This window comes from Drosophila elegans, unplaced genomic scaffold (assembly GCF_018152505.1).
Source record: "Drosophila elegans isolate 14027-0461.03 unplaced genomic scaffold, ASM1815250v1 contig_476, whole genome shotgun sequence".
Taxonomy (NCBI): Eukaryota; Metazoa; Arthropoda; class Insecta; order Diptera; family Drosophilidae; genus Drosophila; species Drosophila elegans.
This window is the reverse complement of record NW_024545863.1, coordinates 8073179-8093502: the sequence shown is the minus strand read 5'-3', so window position 1 is coordinate 8093502 and position 20324 is coordinate 8073179. Positions and strand designations below refer to the sequence as shown.

Sequence of the window (20324 nt, the reverse complement as noted above, 5' to 3'; positions counted from 1 at the left end):
CATTTACAATTCACTCGCCACATTTTTGCGGGCGCTTTGTTTGGCTTTTAATTGAATGCCATTCAATAATAATTAAAAAGTTTGACATTCATCTGAATGTAGCGGTGTAATTGGCCAGAATTGATTTGTCTGCCGCACGTTGTCGTTGTCGTTGTCGTTGTCGTTGTTATTACACGCGGACATGCATGCATGTAACACTCGCACGCGTGGTTGTCGCCAGCTCTTGACCTTTGACCCAAGGCCTGGCCGGGACAGGAGACAAGTGGCTGCAAGTCAAGGCCCAGGACTCAAGCTCAAGCTCAAGCCCGGCTGCCAGGGGCAGCTCCCACGAAAGTTACTCTGAGCCTTTCTGTGTTCCATTCCTTGCCTTTACTAACCGTTCTGCTCTTGACACAGGGCCAGGGTCACACTTCTGAAATTTCTAAAGCCTAACAATAACAGTGGCGCCACGAATCTCGGCAAGTTCTGAACTTGAAACTTGATTACCTTCAAAAGCCACTGAAAAGGCGCGTGGGATGGATGGCTGGTAGACCTGGGTACCACCAAAAAATAAAGAAAGGCATCAGCTCAGCCCCAGCCGCATTGTGTCACGAAGTAATTTCATACTTTTTTTTACACGCTCAGGCAAGTGTAAATATATGGCCCATGTTCAAATTAATAGAAGTGGGCATATGGACACTATAAAGATAAACGTTTTTTAAAGGAATTCTCAGTTTGTGACTAACTTTTTTAATAGAAAATAGCACATACAAAATTTATCAAATTAAGAATGTATTCTTATGTACAAATCCATTATAAATTTGATTGAGTTACTTGTTTAATCATTAAAAGTAATAAAAACAAATGTTTAGCAATTATATATTTATTATTATTTAATACAGCTTACAAAAATCACAATATTTTAAAAAGCTTTTCAAACTGTCCTATTTTTTTTTTTAGTTTCCTTTAATAGATTTTTTTTGTATAGGTAGATTGAAACATTTTATGATTCCCTTTTGATTTGAGGATGAAATGCCTTTTATTTAAAAGCTTTTACAATACTGTACTCATATTTACAAACAAAATATCAAGGAAAATGAATTTAACTTTAAAAACTTTTTAGAGTCCCAAAATGGCACATAATGATTGAAATAGGAAATGCTTTGACACGAACATCTATAACGATCTGCCCCGGGTGTGGGTGTTTTGGTAAACAGCTCTATTCAGCCGTCCCCGAGTGTGTGCTTGTGTGCGAGGAGACAAAGCATATTTCAAGGCTGCCACACGCTGAATCTCGCCAGTTTGTTGGTGAGAGTGGGTGGGTGGGCGTTTGGTTGAGCTGCTGGCAAATCTGAGCTTTGTGCTCAAAATGGCGCCAACTAACGACGCGCCAGTGGAAAAACAAAAACAACTGCCAAGGCAACGGCAGCATGGGCCTTAGGCTGCTCGCCCAAAATGCACCTCCCTGGCCATCTTTTGAATCAACTTAACTCCAATATGGCGGCAGTCAGTGGCCCAAAGTATGCAATCACTTTTGAAATGCAATTTTCGTAGCATACATCCCGTGCGGCTGGGTTTGTGAGCCCCATATATTAGCCAGAGCATTGGTTTCCAGGGCCACGGGCACGAAGCTTGGCTATTGATTTTCCCGCCGAAGTCAGTCGGTCAACCGGGATTGGGTTGCCTTGGCTTGGCTTTGCTTGGCTTGTATTGGGTTGGATTGGGTTGGATTGGGTTGGGTTAGTTACTGCAGATTATCAACGAATGCGTGGCCATGGATATGACCAAATAGATATATAGTCGTGCATCCGAGAATTGTGCTTAATGAGCTGATCACGCGGAAGAAAGTGCGCTGTGGCCGAGTCGAGTAATGTGCAGGAAATGTGGCACATATTAAAATAAACATTCAGTGCCAGTTTAATGTGGGCTCCCGACTTCAAACGGAATCTGTTCCGGGGACAGACAATCGCCACCAAAAGAACTTGGGGCCAGCCAGGCCTAAAATGACACAATCCCAAGAACACAGAAATTTGCAAAGACAGCTAAGACAGCCGAGCAAGGAAGTCATATTCCTTTTTTGTCTTAGCCCATGGCTTGCTTTCATCTCTGCCATTTTGTGGTTGCCTCTCTAATGGCTGAATTTCGCTCTCATTTAATCCCGGCTGCCTTTTTATCTAAGCCGATTTGTTTGATGTGCTCCCTCAGCGTTTATCGATTTTTTGTTTTTCTCCCCATCACGGAAAATAATGCTAATTATGATGCGTGACTTCTCCCTTGAGCATGTGATTTGTATCTCTGATAAAGCTTTGGTAATTTAAAATGAATAGGTGCGTGTGCAGATTGTTGAGCTTGGGGCTTAGGGGATGATTGAAAGCTTTAAGGAAAAGATTTGCGTTTTTTAGATTCTAAAATCCGATTGGAAAACTCGGAGTCGTAGCAGGTTATTCACAATTTTAGATTCGAGCGTTTGTTAATCACACTTGGGTACACTATACTAATTACTATTTATGAGTTAGGGCTTTCCGATGCTAGTTTATGACCTTAATTTAAGTATTTTAAGGGGATTTAAATTACAATGACTTTAGTTTTATCCTTATTGTACAGAGTATGTTTTGATTGGGATTTTAGTTGTTTGCTTGCATAAAAATCAGAGCTCTATTTGCAATTGGTTGTAGGAGGTAAACTTTGTAATGCCTATACAAGGCTTTCACTAAGTGTATATGCATATGTATATATATTTATTACCAGGTTATTTATCATGTTTATTTATGTGCAAAACACAAAAACGAAATGCCGACAATAATTGTATGTATACATATATGGATGTGTGCGAGTAGTTATTTATGAATGTAAATTTAGTCGTCCATTTCTTTATACCGCCGTCGATTCATATAGTTCCCCATGTGGAGGAACCCCACCAGCACGAACGCGCTGTGAATTGTTATTTAGTTCTCAGATAATTTATGCTTTCCAGGGGGCGACTACGGGCAGCAGGGAAAAGGACAAGGACGAGGACGAGGACGAGGACGGGTTTGAGGATGAGGATGAGGACAAGGACGAGTGGTTATGTGAGGGTGTCTGGAATGCTCGGTGTGAGTCTGTACACTTTTCGGTTACCAAAATAAAACGGGACAAACGGGACGTCACACTATTGACTACACGTTGAGAGATTTGAAACTGTTTAGCAATCGATATTAAAGCTTGAATAAAATGAACTAGCTACGTGATTACGTTACTTACGGGTATTTGGTAAATCGAACAAATATATATATGTATATATGGAGAGAGAGAGAGAGAGAGAGATGTGTATCAAGACCAAACTGTTAGCTACGCACACACGTTAGGACAAATTGTGGGTGACAAGGATCAAACAAATCGTGTCCAAATGAGCTGGCGGTGTCTGGGTCAGTTGGCTACTCAGCGACTTACCCTTGGTGGTCTTGAAGCCCTGATTGATGGCCCGCGTGGTGCGGACGGCGGCCCGGTAGATGCGCCAGTAGAAGAAGAGCATCACGAACATGGGTATGTAGAAGGAGCCCAGGGCGGAGTACAGGACGTACCCCCGGTCGTTGGTCAGCTCGCACTTCCAGGGGCAGCTGCCGGAAGTGGTCTGTACTCTGTTCTGCGGCGGGGCGTTCAGCAGATCGAGGTCCATTTCCGTTTCCGTGCTGCTCGAACTGGCTGCTGTGGTGGTGCTCGTGCTGCTCGAGCCCATGGCCGCAATGCGAATCTCCGCGGATCCATCGATTGGGGCGAAATCGGGATCATAGGGGTTGTAGGCGTTGCCATTGCCATTGGCGACATGCCTGTCCTCCTGCTCCTTAATGCTATCTAAGCCTAGTTGACCATCCTCCGAGCTTGACATCGTGGTGGTGTAGTAAAGCGTATGGTTTCCCTTTGGATAGGTCGGATGTATGACCGCCTGGAATGGGTTAGGAATCGAGAGCGAAACATGGGATCATCAGATGACACTTGATATTCGTAGGACCCCATTAAAATTCCGGCCTTGTCCTGCCAAAGGAGCCAATAAAAATGCAACTTAAAGGGGGTATATTGCCAGAGATATTCGCCGACGTGTTGCGCATAAATATAACTCTAGCCAAAATGGTGGCGTTAACAAAAAGCCAACAGCCCGGGAAAATGAATGCCGCGAGCCGTTGAAGTATATGTATGTGGGAGCATCTTGTTGGGCCATGTTGCCCCAGCCAAACTCGGAATTGAATCGGGCGGAGTAGAGCGACGTAATCGTAATAATCTATGCCAACGATAGCCTCGACTCACTAACCGGGTTTCAATATGGCAGCCGCCTGAATGCCATCCATTCAAACGTGGCCCATTCAACTGCACTCAGCCGCTGCAGTTGTGAGTCGAATTGAATTGAATTGAATTGAGTCGATTGGAATGCGAATGGATGAGTGCTGAAAGTCCGCGGAAAGACACAGATTCGTGTGCAGCTATGCGGCTGTTGATACTCCTGCGGCGGCACCTTGAGGCTGATGGAATTGATATGTCTGGTGGGGCAAACATAACCGGAGGTTGTGCACAATAAATGCGGCCAAAAGGCAGGGCCACAAAAAAACTGGCGCTGGGCCAAGGGCCAGCCATGTGTCCCGGCTGATCTGATTATCCGGCTACCCGATGACGAGGGTGCCCATAAATTGTGCTCCCGGCGTGTTGGCAGCATTGTTGCGGCATGTGTAACACATCATTATCAGTGCCATTGCGTAAGAATGATGCCACAAATTAGAAAGGGGTCCCCGAGAAAGAACGAAACTCGTGTCTTGTTTTACGGTAATTTTGGCACAAATGAGCCGGATTGCAGTCTTCGGCACGAGCCAGTGTCGTTGTGGTTGGGCAACCACCACACTGCCAACCCCGTAATGGTGTCAATGACAGAATGGCCCTCAGTTTCGGGCCGGCAAAACAACTTTTGGCAGTCGGGCATTGTTCTTTGTGAGGCTTGAGAGTGTGCCAGAAACAGTTTACCGACTTTCAATTTCCCCGTTGGCAGAGACAAACCGCACCTCGCACGTTAATTTATCGCTTGGGGTCACTTGCGGGTCACTGGCGGCCCAAACTCACCTTTTGATCCTTCCAGCCGACTAGAGGCGGAAAGCAAATAACAAATGAGAGTACCCAAATGCCGGCGATTAAGGACTTGGCCTTCTTCGTGGACATTATGCTGGGGTAGGTGACGGGTCGCGTGACCGCCACATAGCGATCCAGGGATATGGCACACAGATTCAGGATCGATGCCGTGCACATCCAGACATCGACGGCCAGCCAAATGCGGCACCAGAGATCGCCGAATATCCAAACCTTGGGGGAGATAATACAAAGGATTAATTAAGAAGGAATCTTTGCAATGAAAACTATGTAAAATTGAAAATTTGGTTTAGTAAAGTACTTTGTGCTTTAATAATACAATTCTAAATAAAGAGTATGTATAGTAATAAAGAGTTTCGATTTTTATTTGCCTTCTTAACATTAATTATAAATTTGAAATAAATGTAAAAAATAATTGTTTGCCCTTTTCGATGTATATTTTCTTAGGTTATGATTGTAATGTGTTTAACAGTGAAATGAGTTATTTTAAGAGCTCAACAGTAAGAGTGATTCCTTTCATTAGTCCATTAAAATGCTGAAACTTGGAACTTACCTTAAAGACCTCCCAGGTGGCCGAGAAGGGTAGCACCGCCAAACCCACGAGAAGGTCGGCAACGGCCAGGTTAACGATAAAGAAATTCGTCACACTGCGTAACTTGTTCGAACAGAAGACGGCGGCAATCACAAGGCAGTTGCCACCGATGACCAGAACGTTGATAAACTCGAGCACGGCCAGGGAGATCAGATTGGCTGGTTCCGTCCATTTCACAGATTTGATGAGATCGTCGCACTCTGAATCATTCATGGCGGTACTTTTGAGATGGGTGTGTATTCGTGTTCACCACCTGCAACAGACAGAGCAGGATACTTTTAGCAAGACTTATACTCATTTCACTGCTGGCCTAATCGCTGCCCTCGCGTGCCTAATTAGTTTATAAAAAGTCTGGCCTATAAATAGGCTTCAAGTGAACGAAAGCTGGAAGACCCAAACGAAATATGTGCGTGCGTCCGTCGCTGCCAAAGGGCATGACTCTTTTTTAATGCGAAAACAGCCCCGCTCAAAATAAATTAATGATAAATGAAAACTTTAAAAATACAAAGTGTAATCGATAGCATTTTGCCACAGTCTGGGCCTAAAAATATAAAATTGCACCAATTTGTTAATTCATAAATACCTAGGTAAATTAAAGTCACAATTTGCCATTTATCATGCTTTAAAATTTAATTGCCGATGGAAGTAAAGGATAACGTTGCCAAGAAAAGAGAATTCGCTTGCAGGCATAAATAAAAAAATAGGGTAATTAGGGGCAGAAGTGGACAAAGAAAGGGAGAGGATGTGAAACAAAGATGGAAAAATGAAGGAAGATGCACCACAACGCCGTTGGCATATTTGCTTAATTGTTTTGTAAGACAACATAAGCCACCTTTAAGTCTTATCCGATGCTGACCTGCGCCAATAATGGAAAATTAAGTACTTGCGGCAACAGAACACAGAACACAACAATGTGTGTGTGTGGACCAGGGGGAATTTCCGGAGGGGCGAGGAAGAAGCCAATTCTTGCTCACTTGGTATTCAGCTGCAGTTGCACATTGCAATTTAATTGCCGTAATTAATTACGGTCGTTTATAATGTGTGTGTGTGTGTGTGCTTGTGTGTCGGTCAAAACTATGAATGAATTGGCATGCGAATCGGTATTGACAATCCATATCCATTATTGAGAGCCTGAACGAAGAGATGTTCATTCAAAGAGCTGATATTGCCGCTCATAATGCCCGATAAACTACAAAACCAGCTAAACAAGCAATCAACTGCCACAAAGCGAGCTCGTTGCCGCATTCAATATAATATTGGCGCACGGTTTGGATACTAATCAATATTTGAAATTATTTTTGACTTTAATGGTTCGGCCAACAGCCAGGCACGCACCCAAAAACAGGAAAAAGAGCCTCCACATGCCCCGCCTCGCTGTGCCGGGGTAATTGCCGGGTATGAAATATTCACAGCACGCAACAAATCGATTAAAATACACATTTGCCTCAAGACTAAACCAAAAACCTCTGGAGCGAGTCATTTTGTTACCATTTATTCGAACTTTTGGCAAGCTGCTCATGGGCCAGTTGGCAATGTGCTGGGGAACAACTGTTTTGGTCAGTTTAATATTTTGTAAGGTGATTTTTTAATGCAGTTTGGAACTCATGGGGAGAAAGGCCAAAACCATGGAAACCCGATCACCCAATGTTGCCAATCAAACAAACAATACTAAACGACAGTATAACCTTATATCGATTTGTAAAGAATACTCGGCCAAACGTTCATTGCGGATTAATTTCAAGGTAGTGCATAGTAAGTGCAACCTTAGGATAACCAAAATATGCCCCAACATTCGGCAGTATTCCGAAAGAAGTGCGTGTACGAGGCCCGCATAAATTACTCACATGACAAACAAACTGCAAAGGCCAAAGAGGAGCTTGGCGAAAATTGTTGCCAGTTGTAAAGTTTAAAAGCATTTTCTCCGGGGGCCGTGGCAGAAAGGCTTCCTGATGGCATTTGCTTGGCATACCAAATTTGCATGCTGAAATTTGCTTTGTGGCAGCTAATAATGAGAAATCATCAAATTAAGTTGCACGCTGAAATTTTCCAACATTAAATTGCCGAGCGTAATAAATAATTGGCATTTACACCGAGTTGTAAAAGCTTTTTCACCCACGCGACCAACGCGTCGTATACGCGTTCCTTTTATCGGATACCCTTGCCAAGTAGCTGTGAAAGTTCAGTAACTAAAAACTTGAAATTTAAACAAGATTTTTCCTCACTCTTATAGCTGATTAAAACATAGTATTTCATTATTTTAAAAATTTCGAGCAAACATTACCTTGATTTACATTTTAAAGAGTATCATCTTATTCAGTTTGCTAATGCAACACGTTTTTTGTCCCATTACGCATACGCTTTGAAGCAAATTAAATTTAATTACCGCAGCATTAAAAAGTTGCCGGAGTTCTTTAGACGAAATTAAAATGTCAAAAGGCGTTAAAAAGTTGAAGTATATTTTCCGCGAATCACACATATTTATGAAAACACAAATTAATTTTACTAATTCATTTTCCGGTACTGGAGATATTTTTAAATAAATACCTCGAGATACAATACATATTATAAAATATAACATTTTTTCCTGTAGAAAAGTTTTTCTCAATTTTTGTAATTATTTATTTTTTCGAAATTGAGTGGCTCCTTAAAATTTTGGGTTTTCGACCCAAGTTTTTTGTAAAAAGTGGAGATATTGACAAACATTGGTGAGTTTGTAATATAAAACATGTTTAACTTGAAAACTAAACATCGGATGTAGTCAAATTGATTTTCTTTTATTGTCCCAGGTGAAACCAACACGTTTCAAATCAGATTTCTGAATAGTCGGCAATGAAATAAATTGTAAGGTGTCAGGTGCATAGCCACTAGTTGATTAAGCCACAAGATAATGAAATTATTCGATTTCGGCCAACCATTATTTGGAGCGTTGCACTAAATTTAACATTTGTCGCATTTTTTTGTTGGTAGACGATAAGCTTCAATGGATTACTAATTGCATTAAATGCATATTTCAATAGGTGCATTAGCATGATTAAATCTTTCCGGAAAAATGTTGCGCTTAAAATGCCGACAAAATTGTTGCCCAAAATCAAGTTGCCACCAATTAGCCGGTCGCGTAGGTACGGTCGCTAAATGAGTTCAATTAAACCGCCGAATCCGCAACAGTTTTCAGTGGCCACATAACCGGAAAGCGGACCATTACACACAGCCGCAATGGCAGTCCCCAACGCAGATAAAACAATTTTGCGGCTTGCTGACTTCTGCCAACTGCAATTGCCCGACGACAGCTCGCGCAAAAACTTTTAATTTAATTCTGATAATTGCGCGCGAATGGCGCCCAAAACAAAGAGCCCCCACCATTTGGCCAAATAAAGGCAGCCAGCCAGGCTGGATTTTGAACATTCGAAACTATCCTAGAGCGAATGCGCGCTGTGGGCCATCAAAATCACTTGTTTTCAAAGTACCATACTACAATTACGTAGCTCGAAACCAAATGCAAATGTCAGGCCCAAAAGCCCCTCGATGTGTTTGTAGGCTTTGTCTGTAAGCCGAGATTTGTGAACTGCTAAAGTGATATCTGTTGTGCTCCTGTCAAGAAGCTGTCTTCCGAGCTCTGCAGGTCTGAGCTCTGAGCTCTATGCTCTTGCCAAGTAGATTTGAAAAGCTGATTTATTATAAAAGTTACTTGAAGTAATTAAAATTTAATTAATGGCCCGCCTGGCTGATAATGTTAAGTAGTTGGGCCATTAGCAGATCTCCGCTTTTTCACTTTGGCCGCCGTTTTACGACGGAATGTTTGGGTCGCGGGTACGCAACTTTACGAGCATCTGCCGGAGACAAATAAAAGTGTTCCCGGCTTCTACATAGTTCGAGTGTGTAGATACGCTCGTATATTCATTGGATTTATTGCCGTTCCTTTGGCCAACGCGAACGGTAACTGCAGCAGCTATGCAAACAGACAACTACAAGATAATCAATGTCGGGCGCACTCACATCAGCATGTCGCAGTTGATTGCAACATTCACGAGGACGTGTGTGGGAAAGTGAGTGTGTGTGTGTGTGAGTGGCAGGACGGGAGGACAAATTCACCATCGCCATTGGCAAAATGTGCAACTGACAGCAGCAACAGCAGCAGTTGCTGCTGCAACACAGCAATGGCCACACAACTAGGACGTGCCTACAACTGTCACTGCCAGTGGCACACAGTCCCTTTTTAAGGGGCGTACTCGTACTCCCTGATGAGGCACATAAGGCACATGAGGCGCAATGGGGGTGTGGCAGGACGTGCGTGCCACATTGCCACAACGGCAAGACGGCAAGGAGCAACGGAAATAATAACAGGAAATGTTGCCAACTAAATTTTTAACGCACATCAGAAGTTCCACAACATGCTTGACTAATTGTACGCGACATGCATTCCATTTCTCACAAGTCCTTAAAGTAAATAGAGTCGCAAGCAAATTATTTGATTGATTGCTGTTTGTGTAAGTTGTCAGCGAAATCAAGATACGAGCCGGAGAACTCGTCCTTTCCTAGAAAATAATCCCTTGATGGAAATCAAAATAGAACTTGAGCTGCTCAGTCGCGGAATGAGTGACTTTAATAATACCACCCACACTCACTTTTGCAGATAAATCTTGTACTTAGTTTTAAGAATAGAAATCGTATTTACTGTAGCCAGTCATCAAATCATAAAACCTTTTAAATAAAGTACAATATATAAATAAAATATATTGAATAACTATCCTAGGAGTAGGGTGTGGATAATTGACATTTGGCTTTGTTAAAACTAGTTCGCGTTATCCTTAAAAACTTTTTATATAGTTCAATCTTAAGATCTTTAATGATAATTGTAACATTTTTAAAAGCATTGAATCTTATCTTTTGTGATTTAAAAATCTTTTAAAATCGTCATGGAATTTCGCAATTGAACCATTTTCTTACTGACCAAACTTAACAAAGCATTCAGAATACTTTATTCAGAGACCACATATTTCAATTACCAGTTGTTAATAATTCAACAGCTTTTACAATTTAATTTTCACTGAGCGCAATGTAAAGTAGGTATAAGTGCCAGCCGTCGTTCTTTGAAGCCTATAGCCTATATGCTAAATAGATACCCTCTGATTTACGCTTTTAACTTGAGTCCTCGTCGAGGGTCCGTTTACTTACCAATTTCAGCAGTTCGTTGGGTAGTTGCAACCATGAATTACAGCTTGCTGGGTGCTGTTGCTTTATGGCCATGTTGTTGATGTGGCTGTTGCTGCTGACGCTGCGGTTGTGCCTGGCGACCGCTGGCCGATGCCGCTGATGATGCCCGTGCCAATTGCGATACCGATGCCGATACCAATACCGATGCCGTTGCCGTTGCCGATGCCGTCGCTCCAGTTGAACCCTGCGCGTCTCGTGGGCCACGGCACCCGTATGCTGTCTCCATCCAGAACCACTCCGTTTTGGGGGTCAGTGTCAAAATGTGCCCCGAATAGTCGAATCGTGGTGTGCAATATCGCTGTTTACACTATGGTTTACACGAGCCGTGGTTTACATACCAAACATGAGTGTATGTGGCACACTCTGATGTCAATTATTTGCCAATGCCGTAGAATATTCCACACAAACTGCAAGAAATGTCTGAAAAGAGAGCATTCGAGTTGTTTTTGTGAATCACACGGCGTATACGCAATTTATCGTTCAACAAGTCAACACCACGACAAAGAATGGCAGCTTGTCAGTTCGTTAGTTTGAGCTTAGGAAGTTATCAGGAGTAATTTTGAGCTGCCAACTGCTTATGTACTACATTTTCTGCTAAAATGTCACGTTGCCAGAGCAAATAGTTCAAATCGTTTCTGGCTGAGGAACTTGGTGTACTATAAAGTTCTGCAAGCCACTTAGTTGACAATCAATAAACCCAATCGGTTCTCTTGGAATTATCTTTGCTGACAAAAGCTATCAGAATTTACTAATTGCCTGGCAAGAAACTTTTGACAGCGACTGTGCAGAAGCCGGGAAACTTTCCAAGCCTTGCGTTTCACTGAAAAGTTATGCGGAAAATAAATAAACAAGTAAGTTGCTCAACAAAAACTGGCAAGTAACTCAATTTTTATGGCCTAAAAGCTGAATGCAGTTCCAACTTTGGCAATCCTTAAAGCCCCTTCCACAGCCTCGCTCTGATTAATTTGGCCATTTCGCAGAAATTTCTTCCACTTTTGTGCCCTGAATTTATTCCGTTTCTTCCATTTCACACGCTGTCAGCTTGACAGGGGAATTTCCAGATGGCCTTCTCCTTGCTCCCGAAAATTAAATGTCAAACTGTATTGCGGTCACTGTGAAAAGATGAGAAATTGCATTTTCACAGGTAATTTGCATTTGCAGACGTCTTTTACATTTACATTTCCATTCCAAATGCCCGCCCACACAGACACAATGGGCACGGATTCGGAGCGGGAAAATAACAAGAACAAGGATAAAATCGATAGGTAATCAATGTTTAATAACTTGAGCGTGTCCCTTGACCGTGGCCACTGTGGAACTGAAACGCGAACATTGTAAACATTGAATAAGGCTTGGGTGCGACCCAGCCGGAAAGCTTCGTGCATATTAAATGGGAATATTTTAATAAGACCACGTTCCCGAAATATCCGAAATCATTCGGGTCAGGCAGTTGCATAGGAACGTAGTGGCGAATGCGTCATTTAAATTTTCTGCGCGTTTTGGCCAAGAAGGTCAAATCATTGTCAGGGCCGGGCCTTCGCCAGAAGTCCGCTAATAACCATAATTTGTATTTAATGACATTCAGCATTCGCTTCCCTTGGGCCCGGCTAATTTCAATTCATTCGACCGGACACACCCAGGACCATCCAGAGTGGACACCTATTAATAAATATATTCATATTTGCTTTATGGCCGTCCGGCACGAGAGCATTGATTCACATTTTAAAGCATCTCCGCTTCACGCATGTCAACATGGAGATTAAATAGCGAAAACGTATGCAAATTTAACAGGCGTTCGCATAATGACTCTGCCTCGGCTTTGTGTGTGCCATTATGGCATTATACGGTGCCTGAAACGTTGAGCCCATCATGCACTGATCTCATTTATGCTCGTGAACGCTAAATTAAATTAACTCACCGGCTCTGAGCTGGAAATGTGCACCACATTCACAGATGGCTGACATGTAATGTGCAGGCAGGCGCTTTTATCCTTACCCGGAAAGCGAGTGACTTCCGACAAATTAAAGGGAAAACCCGTGCGTTGCATGCACAACTCAGTGGCCTGGTAAGCAAATAATAATAATGAAAAGTGGTCGACGAGCAAATAGACGAAAGGGTTAATTTCGAGCTTGGGAGGATTGTAGGATATAAATGTGGACAATATTTAAGTAAATCTGAAGCCAAGTACAGCAGCTTAAGCAGATTAGTCATATATGTACTGCAAAGCCAAAGAATGTTTTGAATAAATCACTCAAGGGCTCATTAAATATGAACTTATATGTCCGTACACCAATATTGGCATAGTAATAAATGTTTCAAGTGGTTCAGATTGTTTAACTCGATAATGTTGCCCTAGACGGCCATAAAGGGAAGCAGAAAAACATAAAGAGCAGTCGCAACGAGAACCAACATCTACATACGTCATCGACGAGGTGACCAAAAGCGCTGTGTTGCCAACTGCGACATGGCGAAATCACTCGACTGCAAAGAGATTGAGATTCAGGGCCACTTAAGTGTCATTACAATTGCCTTCGCCTCGCGTTTCCTTTGTATCCGCATTTATTTGTTTATGTGCCTGTTCGCATTTCTTTTCCCCCATTTGTAGCTATTCAATGTGCCACTGCTAAGGTAAAAGTAAAAGGCGAAACAACAACGGGCAACATCTGGCATAGGGGCTTACTTTATGCCTGCGACTTGTTTACTTTATGCAAAGCTTGTGTTTGCTAAATAGCATTATTGTTAATACAGCGGAAGTATTTATACACGTTTATTTTTGGCCAGCCAAATTAATGAATCAGTACAGAGCAATGAAGTACTTTTGGGAAGTATTAAATTTGTGTTTTCGTGATAAACTCAACGTAGACAATTTTGTGTTTAATTTTCAGAATTTCCACTCGATTTTTATTTGGGAAAATATAAATATTTAAGTATTGGCAATTATTGAGAAAATTTGACTAAAAAATAATTAAAGCACAAGAGCACGTTTATCAAAATAATTATGAGTTAATAAATACACATGTTTTTTTTGTTATATTATTTTTTTATTAAGTATTTAATTAAACATGTTAGAAAAAAAAATAGATATTCCAAGATAATTTCATAGAGAATGCATTAAGTAATATTGCCACAGATAATAATATTATAAACATTCTTCTTTATATATATATATTTTAGGTAAAGCAAAAACAAATATTTAATAAAACAGTTTTTTTTTTAAATCTTCTTTCAATCTAATATCTGTTTCCTTCATTCTGTGCAATCGTTTACGGAAGAATATTTTTGAGATTTTACAGCCCCGAACTGCTTTAAAATTGTGCCCATTGGTGTGTAGTAGTTGTTAATGGCTTTCATGCTCATTGCCGTTCTAAATGTACACAAACCCAGCCATACATGCAGCTCAACTAACAAAAGGTTTTATGTGCCATGCACAACGAAATATAAAAATTTACACTAAGCCAAACCCGTCCCTTATTCCATCTGCAGATCCCATTCGCATTCGCAGTCGCATTCACCACCCTTCGCACAACACACATGTCAGGCGTTGTCTTGTCTTTGCCTCTGCCTGTACATACAAAATTGACTGTGAAAACGCTTTGGGCACTTTGGTTCTCTGTTTGCAGACACTCTCGCTGGAATCGTCCTGCCATATAGTATGGTATATATATATAATAGTGTGCTCACAACTTTTCCTTTTATGCCTGCGTCTGTCTATGCCGGCTTCTGGCTGTCTATGTCGCATTATGTTCTACACATTTGTATTTCGCTTCTCGCTGCTTTGCTTTTTTATGTACGAAATAATTTGTGTTTGGATTTGATGCTGACATAAAAGAATTTTCATGGCAGTGGCTCAACGCGTTGCAGTACAAAACGCTTGAAAAAGTTGTTTGAATGGATTTGGTAACCAAATACTTCCACATTCCGCCACGCTTGATAAATTAACTAATGAATGTCACTGTATGTGAATGCATGAACAGCTGCAGGATTCCATTGATTGGGTTTTGGGGTTTGACTTTTGTCAACACGCACGTAACGGCACACAAAGAGGAGGCAAGCTGCAAATTAGATTAATTACATTGCCACACACCCAGGAAACCCGTTTGGTATTCAATTCATGTGATTCCGCACTGGGGTCAAAGTTCGGCACTGACTAATCAATCATCAAACAACCAGACTCTGGGAGGGGAAACAAAATTGACATCAAACAGATAGCGATAGCTCTAGCAGGCAAGCTGCCAAACTATGAGTTGTTGCCAATTCGGGCTGCCAATCAACATGACAAAACAATTGAAATCAAATCCATAAATTGCTTTTTGCCAGCATACAAAAATTTATATCACTTTGCATTCGATGCAATCGCAAGTGCGATATTGTCTACAATATTGCTTGGGCGTGGCTAGGCTGGGCGTTGGAATCCCAAACATGGCACTGGCACTGGCACTGGCACTTCGCACGATTCTCGGATGGGAATTGGACTAACTCGTGGAGGTGTGCAATTAATTCAAAAGTGTCTGGCGAAGAAAGTTGCAGTCATTAATTAGCATTTCCATACTACCTACATACTATACATACAGCCATAGGCATTCGGGCGAGTTCAAGTTCTTTTTCCGTGGAAACCCAGTTCATTTGGCACGTTTCGGCTGAACGGAAAAGCAAAGAAGAGTGCCGAAGCCGAAGGACCTGGAGTAAAGCTCATTTCCGCTTTATATTTAAACACTTGGGGGCTAAAATGTTTGCTCTACTATCTCTACGCAGTGCAAAATCATCATAAAAGCAGGGAATGAAAAAATAAATAGCCTGGCCTCCAGAGAGTGGCCTCTTCGGTCGATGGACCGTGGCGCTTGGAGGTGGAAAGCGCTTAGCAAGTGGATTTTTAAATTAGTTTGTCGACTCGACGACTCGGCGACTCAACGAATCAGCGACTCAAAGACTCAAACACTCCTCGCTCCTCGTTGGCATCCCACTTTCGCAGATAAAATCCAAGGCGGCAACTTAAGACTTCGCAAGGTCCTTTTTGGCAAATGGATTTGGTTCGCTTTCGGCGCTGACGCTGACTCCTTCTTGCTTATTTAAATGAATTAGGTGATTTTTCAAGAGCTAAGCCCGCCACGAGCAGTGAACTCATTTCCTTTCCAGTTGCTCTTGGCCGTTGGCCGCTGGCTTTTCATGCTTCATTTGGCTGGCCCTCCACTTAGTGGCTGCATTGCAATGAGCTGTTAATTTGCAGGCCACTGCGTGTCAATCAAAAACTTTAACGAGATCTGGCGGTGGGAAATTTGATTGCCTTCCACCTTGGAAACAAAACACAATCATCGCCCCGAGGAGCCAAATAAAACGAGCAAGAAAAACATTTTTGTGGGGGGAGGGGTCGTAAAAAAAGTGCTCGCTGAGTGTTAAATACATTAAGCAGATACTTTCCGTTCCAAAAATCGCACGCTCTCTGGGACCTAATTTTTTTTGGCAGATTCCCGGTCCACACGCCGCATACGCAATATCGTGTGTTTGCCATTGTTTTCTTGTCTCTTGTCTGTTCTTACATGAGCCTCATTGCGCATACGACGCGTGTGCCAAACAGCAGGTCGCGAAGCGAGGTGGGAAACTCACAATAAAGCAGCAAAATGGCACGAAAAGGGGCGCAAAAAAGCGAGTTGAGGATTGAAAGCGAAAGTGAAAGGGTTCTTGCTGCACATTCCCCCGTTTTATTGCCGGGTTATTGTTATTTAATGCCAAGTTTAATGCCAACACAGACACACACACCACACACACAGCAGCAACGAACACCTAAAACAATTTCATGCCCGCCCCATTTCAACTGGTTTGGTTTCGTTTGGTTTGTTTTATTTCCAAGTACGTGTGGGCTTTCCCCTCCAGCATTTCGCTCCCTCCCCCCTGTTTGCAAAGTTTCACCCTCGGGCCGAGTGGCAAGTCATTTGCTCCGCCAGTTGCACAATTCAATGCTGACGCTCTTTTGTGTTCGACTGGGCTTAAGAATCTCAGGTTTCGGTGGCTTATGCACGTAGGTTGCCATTGTTGTTTTGGCTGGACAAGGAAGCAATTTGAATGCCTTCACAGAGCGCTGCACACAGCACAGAATTATGTTAGGGCCACTTTTGTTTGTTGTGGCGAAGCGTGAAGATTTCCATTGGTCAAAAGTGTTTTTAGCATAAAGTCCTAACCATTGTTACAATACTTTTCAGTTGAAGTCATTTTAAGTCGCAGAAATCTAAAATCATTAAGAAACAATTATGTAAAAATCGAAGAAAACTCTATTTGCCTCTTTTTGAACAAATGCCTTTTTATTACTTCCATTTAAAAGTTGTAAATAATCATTATAACTTAGTTACATTAAACCATTACATTTTTTAAGTGACGCCTTTCAATTTGTTTAAGCAAGAATTTTAATTTTTAATAAAGCTTTAAGACCATGAAAATTAAGACTTCAAAATTAGCAACTAAAAGAAGATATAATTTTGAAATTACTAATGCATTTAATAAAAAACGGGGCTTTTCGACATTTTATGTATTTGAAACATTTAGAAAAAACAAATAGACAGTAATATTTTATTTAAGTGAACGCGAAACTTGGTCCTCCGCTATTCAGCCAAGTTATCAGTGAAGGCATCGGTTTTAGGTAAGCGCGGTAATTAATGTCCGAGAATCGTGACTTCAGCCACATATCGGTATAGGGGTGGCTGTTTAAGTGTCACTAAATAAAAGTCGGACTGCCTGGGATTTCACACTTTAAGTGGAAATAAATGAGGATACATTTGAAAACCTAATTTATTACTACATTGCCCTCCGTTCGCTCCACTAGGTCGGCAAGCCGTCCGTCCGATCGTATTTTTAGGCCGGTCGGTCCATTGTGGGCCCTGTCAAAACAACTTCCATTGTTTTCCCCCATTTCACCTGTCAACCGGCCTTTGTGTCTGCTAAGCTTCGCACTCTTCCACTCGCAAGATGGGCGGCAGAACTCTTGCCAAGTGTAGGGACGGTCACACTTTGGTTTCCATTGTCAACAAGCCAGCCAATTTTGTTAATTAGGCTACCGAAAGTGAATAAACAAAATCTGTAACCGAAGGCGGACGGGCACGTGCTGAGCTCTGTGTGAAAAAAAACGCAAAAATGCACAAAACACTTGATGAAATTTTCCGTTTTGCTTCGCAATTTGTATGCCACACGCCTTTCCCCTCCTGCTAATTACGTCGTCGCCTTCGCGGGTGATGATATGGGCTTGTAATTAACTGAGTCTATGAATTTATAGCCCATTCCGTTTGGCTCTAATGTTTGTTTTCAATGCCCAATCCAAAGCTTTGGTCTTTCAAATAATGTTTATACATACAAAAGAAGCTTACAATTGAATTGTAAAATATTAGTTTTTTTTTTTCGTTTCTAATTTCCACACTTTGAACAAAATAAAATTAATATCCTATAACAATTTTAAACTACTTATTTTCTATAAAAGCTTGGAGCTGCACAGCTATACTTAATTATATACTTTCCGTGTATTAAAGAATTTTTTTATATCTATTACATCATCAGGGCTAATGAACATGGTTAAAAAATTAATTTAAAAATAACGAAAAATTTCAAGTTTTTAAAGAGCAAATAAAAAAAGACTCAAAAATTTTATGAAGTTTCGAGAACTGCGTTTAACTCGAGCAGACTCACCTGCATAAATCATCGCGATGTCAATGGCGATTGTGAGTGGACTTTTCGGATCGCTTGGAAAAGCGGTCAAGTAGCTTTTCCGATGCACTTGCTGCCGTTAACCGGCTCACCAGATAGCTATATATTTTGATACTTGTTGCCCCGCGGGCTGTGTTTGCTCTCGCTCTCTTTAGCCAATTAATTTGGCAGTCATGCGTTGAATAATTGCACGCATTTTGCCTAAAATCTCCATACTCAGCACTGGGTTTTTGGTTTTTGAGTGTTTTTCTCAGTGTTTTGTCGATCTTTTCGATTGGGCGTTGCTAGGCCGGGTTTTAGTTTAAATTAATAGTTTGTTTGCGCTAGAATTTGATTGAAATATGTTTTATTTGTTAATTGCATAGATTGCTAGCATTGCACTGGCAGTTTATGGCAATATAATTATTTGTTGTCATTGCTCAGACAAAGCTGACACAAATGGAAGAAACGAAACAAAATTCTGCTGGCTGACATCATATTCGGTGCATCTATAAACAGAAATGTTTATTTTTGCATAAGTGCACTGAGTGACAGCGAGACAATTAGGAAAATTGCAGTTTGTCAATGCTATGTTTGTTTCGGAGACAAAAAGGAAAAATGTTTGCTAATGAGCGAAATTACGAAACGAAACGAAAGTGAGTGATTTGATTAGCAAACAAAGGCACGGCGGTGAAGAAAACCCAATAAAATCACATAAGACACATTCACACTCGTCTGACAATACTCGTCGCGCTTTTTGCGAATATTAATATTTTGGTTTTTTGTCCAGAAAGCACGTAGCTGCTTCGAGCTTGAGTTTTGATTATCATTTATCGGAAATAAAAAATATCGAAGGGGTCGAAACTGTGTTTTATAGCGGGCCAATATCCTTTCGATTTGATCGGGGACTTAACAGAATCTGAAATCTCAAAATGGTGGAAACAGCTGTTTTCTGCGATCACGAAGCACTCGGCTCTTCGGCCATTCACACACACACACACACACACAAACACGCACACACTCTTCCGATTACACCCACATCAGCTACCGTTATGTGCCGTCGGCAAGAACCGTTAGCCAGATTTTCTCCGCTCGTGCAAATTGGCGCAACCGACGCGGCAGAATTTTCAACACGAACTGAAATTCGAACGCAAAAAGATGGCCCGCAGACCTCGTGCCGAACGAGTGGAATGGAATGCGAAACGGAGAACTGGAGCGCGGAACACTGGCACACGGAACAGAGCTTAGTAAGAACAGCATTTTTCCCAACACCCAATGCGCAACAGTCGCTTTTGGTAAAAGTCGCATGCGAGTTTTCGTCTCAAGAACCAAAAGATCTGATTAATTATAAGCTCTTGATTCCCTTAATCTGCATTCGCCTGCAGCCAGTTGAAATTCCCTTTGATTTGCGACGCTTTCTGGCTTGTTAACCTTTTCGCCAGACATTTGGTCAAATAAAAGAAGGCTCGCATAATAAATTGCCAAATTCGAAGTGGCCGAAAAGGATGGCTGTGCTGAAAAAAGGACACACACTTGTCCCCTTTTGATGGGGCATCTGCTTATCCTTATTCTGATTATACCATTCGTTGATTTTTCTAGCAATTTCGTTTTATGACAAAGTTGCTTGCCTTCAATTTGACCAATTTTCCATTAGAGCTGCGAGGCGTTGATTGCGCTCAACGATTTTTTACGATTTTCAGCCAAGTTTTCGGCTTGCAATTCCGCCAATGGCCAATGGCGAACTTATTATGGACCTCTATAGAAATCTGGATGC

The 20324-nt window shown here is 41.7% G+C and overlaps 1 protein-coding gene across 6 annotated transcripts in view; it reads right to left on the bottom strand.

Moving 5' to 3' along the window:
• The window catches only part of LOC108140482 (octopamine receptor Oamb), a 65456-nt gene extending 45776 nt beyond the window's left edge, over positions 1–19680 (bottom strand). For 3 of the 6 annotated variants that reach the window (XM_017263227.1, XM_041709140.1, XM_041709141.1), the window contains exons 1-6: positions 19599–19679; positions 18554–18894; positions 10850–11308; positions 5639–5930; positions 5062–5298; positions 3409–3901 (exon numbers count right to left, since the gene is read on the bottom strand). In XM_017263227.1, coding sequence (XP_017118716.1) covers positions 3409–3901; positions 5062–5298; positions 5639–5890 — 982 coding nt within the window. In that variant the 5' untranslated portion in view covers positions 5891–5930; positions 10850–11308; positions 18554–18894; positions 19599–19679. Of the gene's footprint in view, positions 1–3408; positions 3902–5061; positions 5299–5638; positions 5931–10849; positions 11309–18553; positions 18997–19589 lie in introns of those variants that run through there. The other 3 variants (XM_017263226.1, XM_041709138.1, XM_017263228.2) reach the window with 3 other exon arrangements.
• Between the last annotated feature and the right edge of the window lie 644 nt (positions 19681–20324).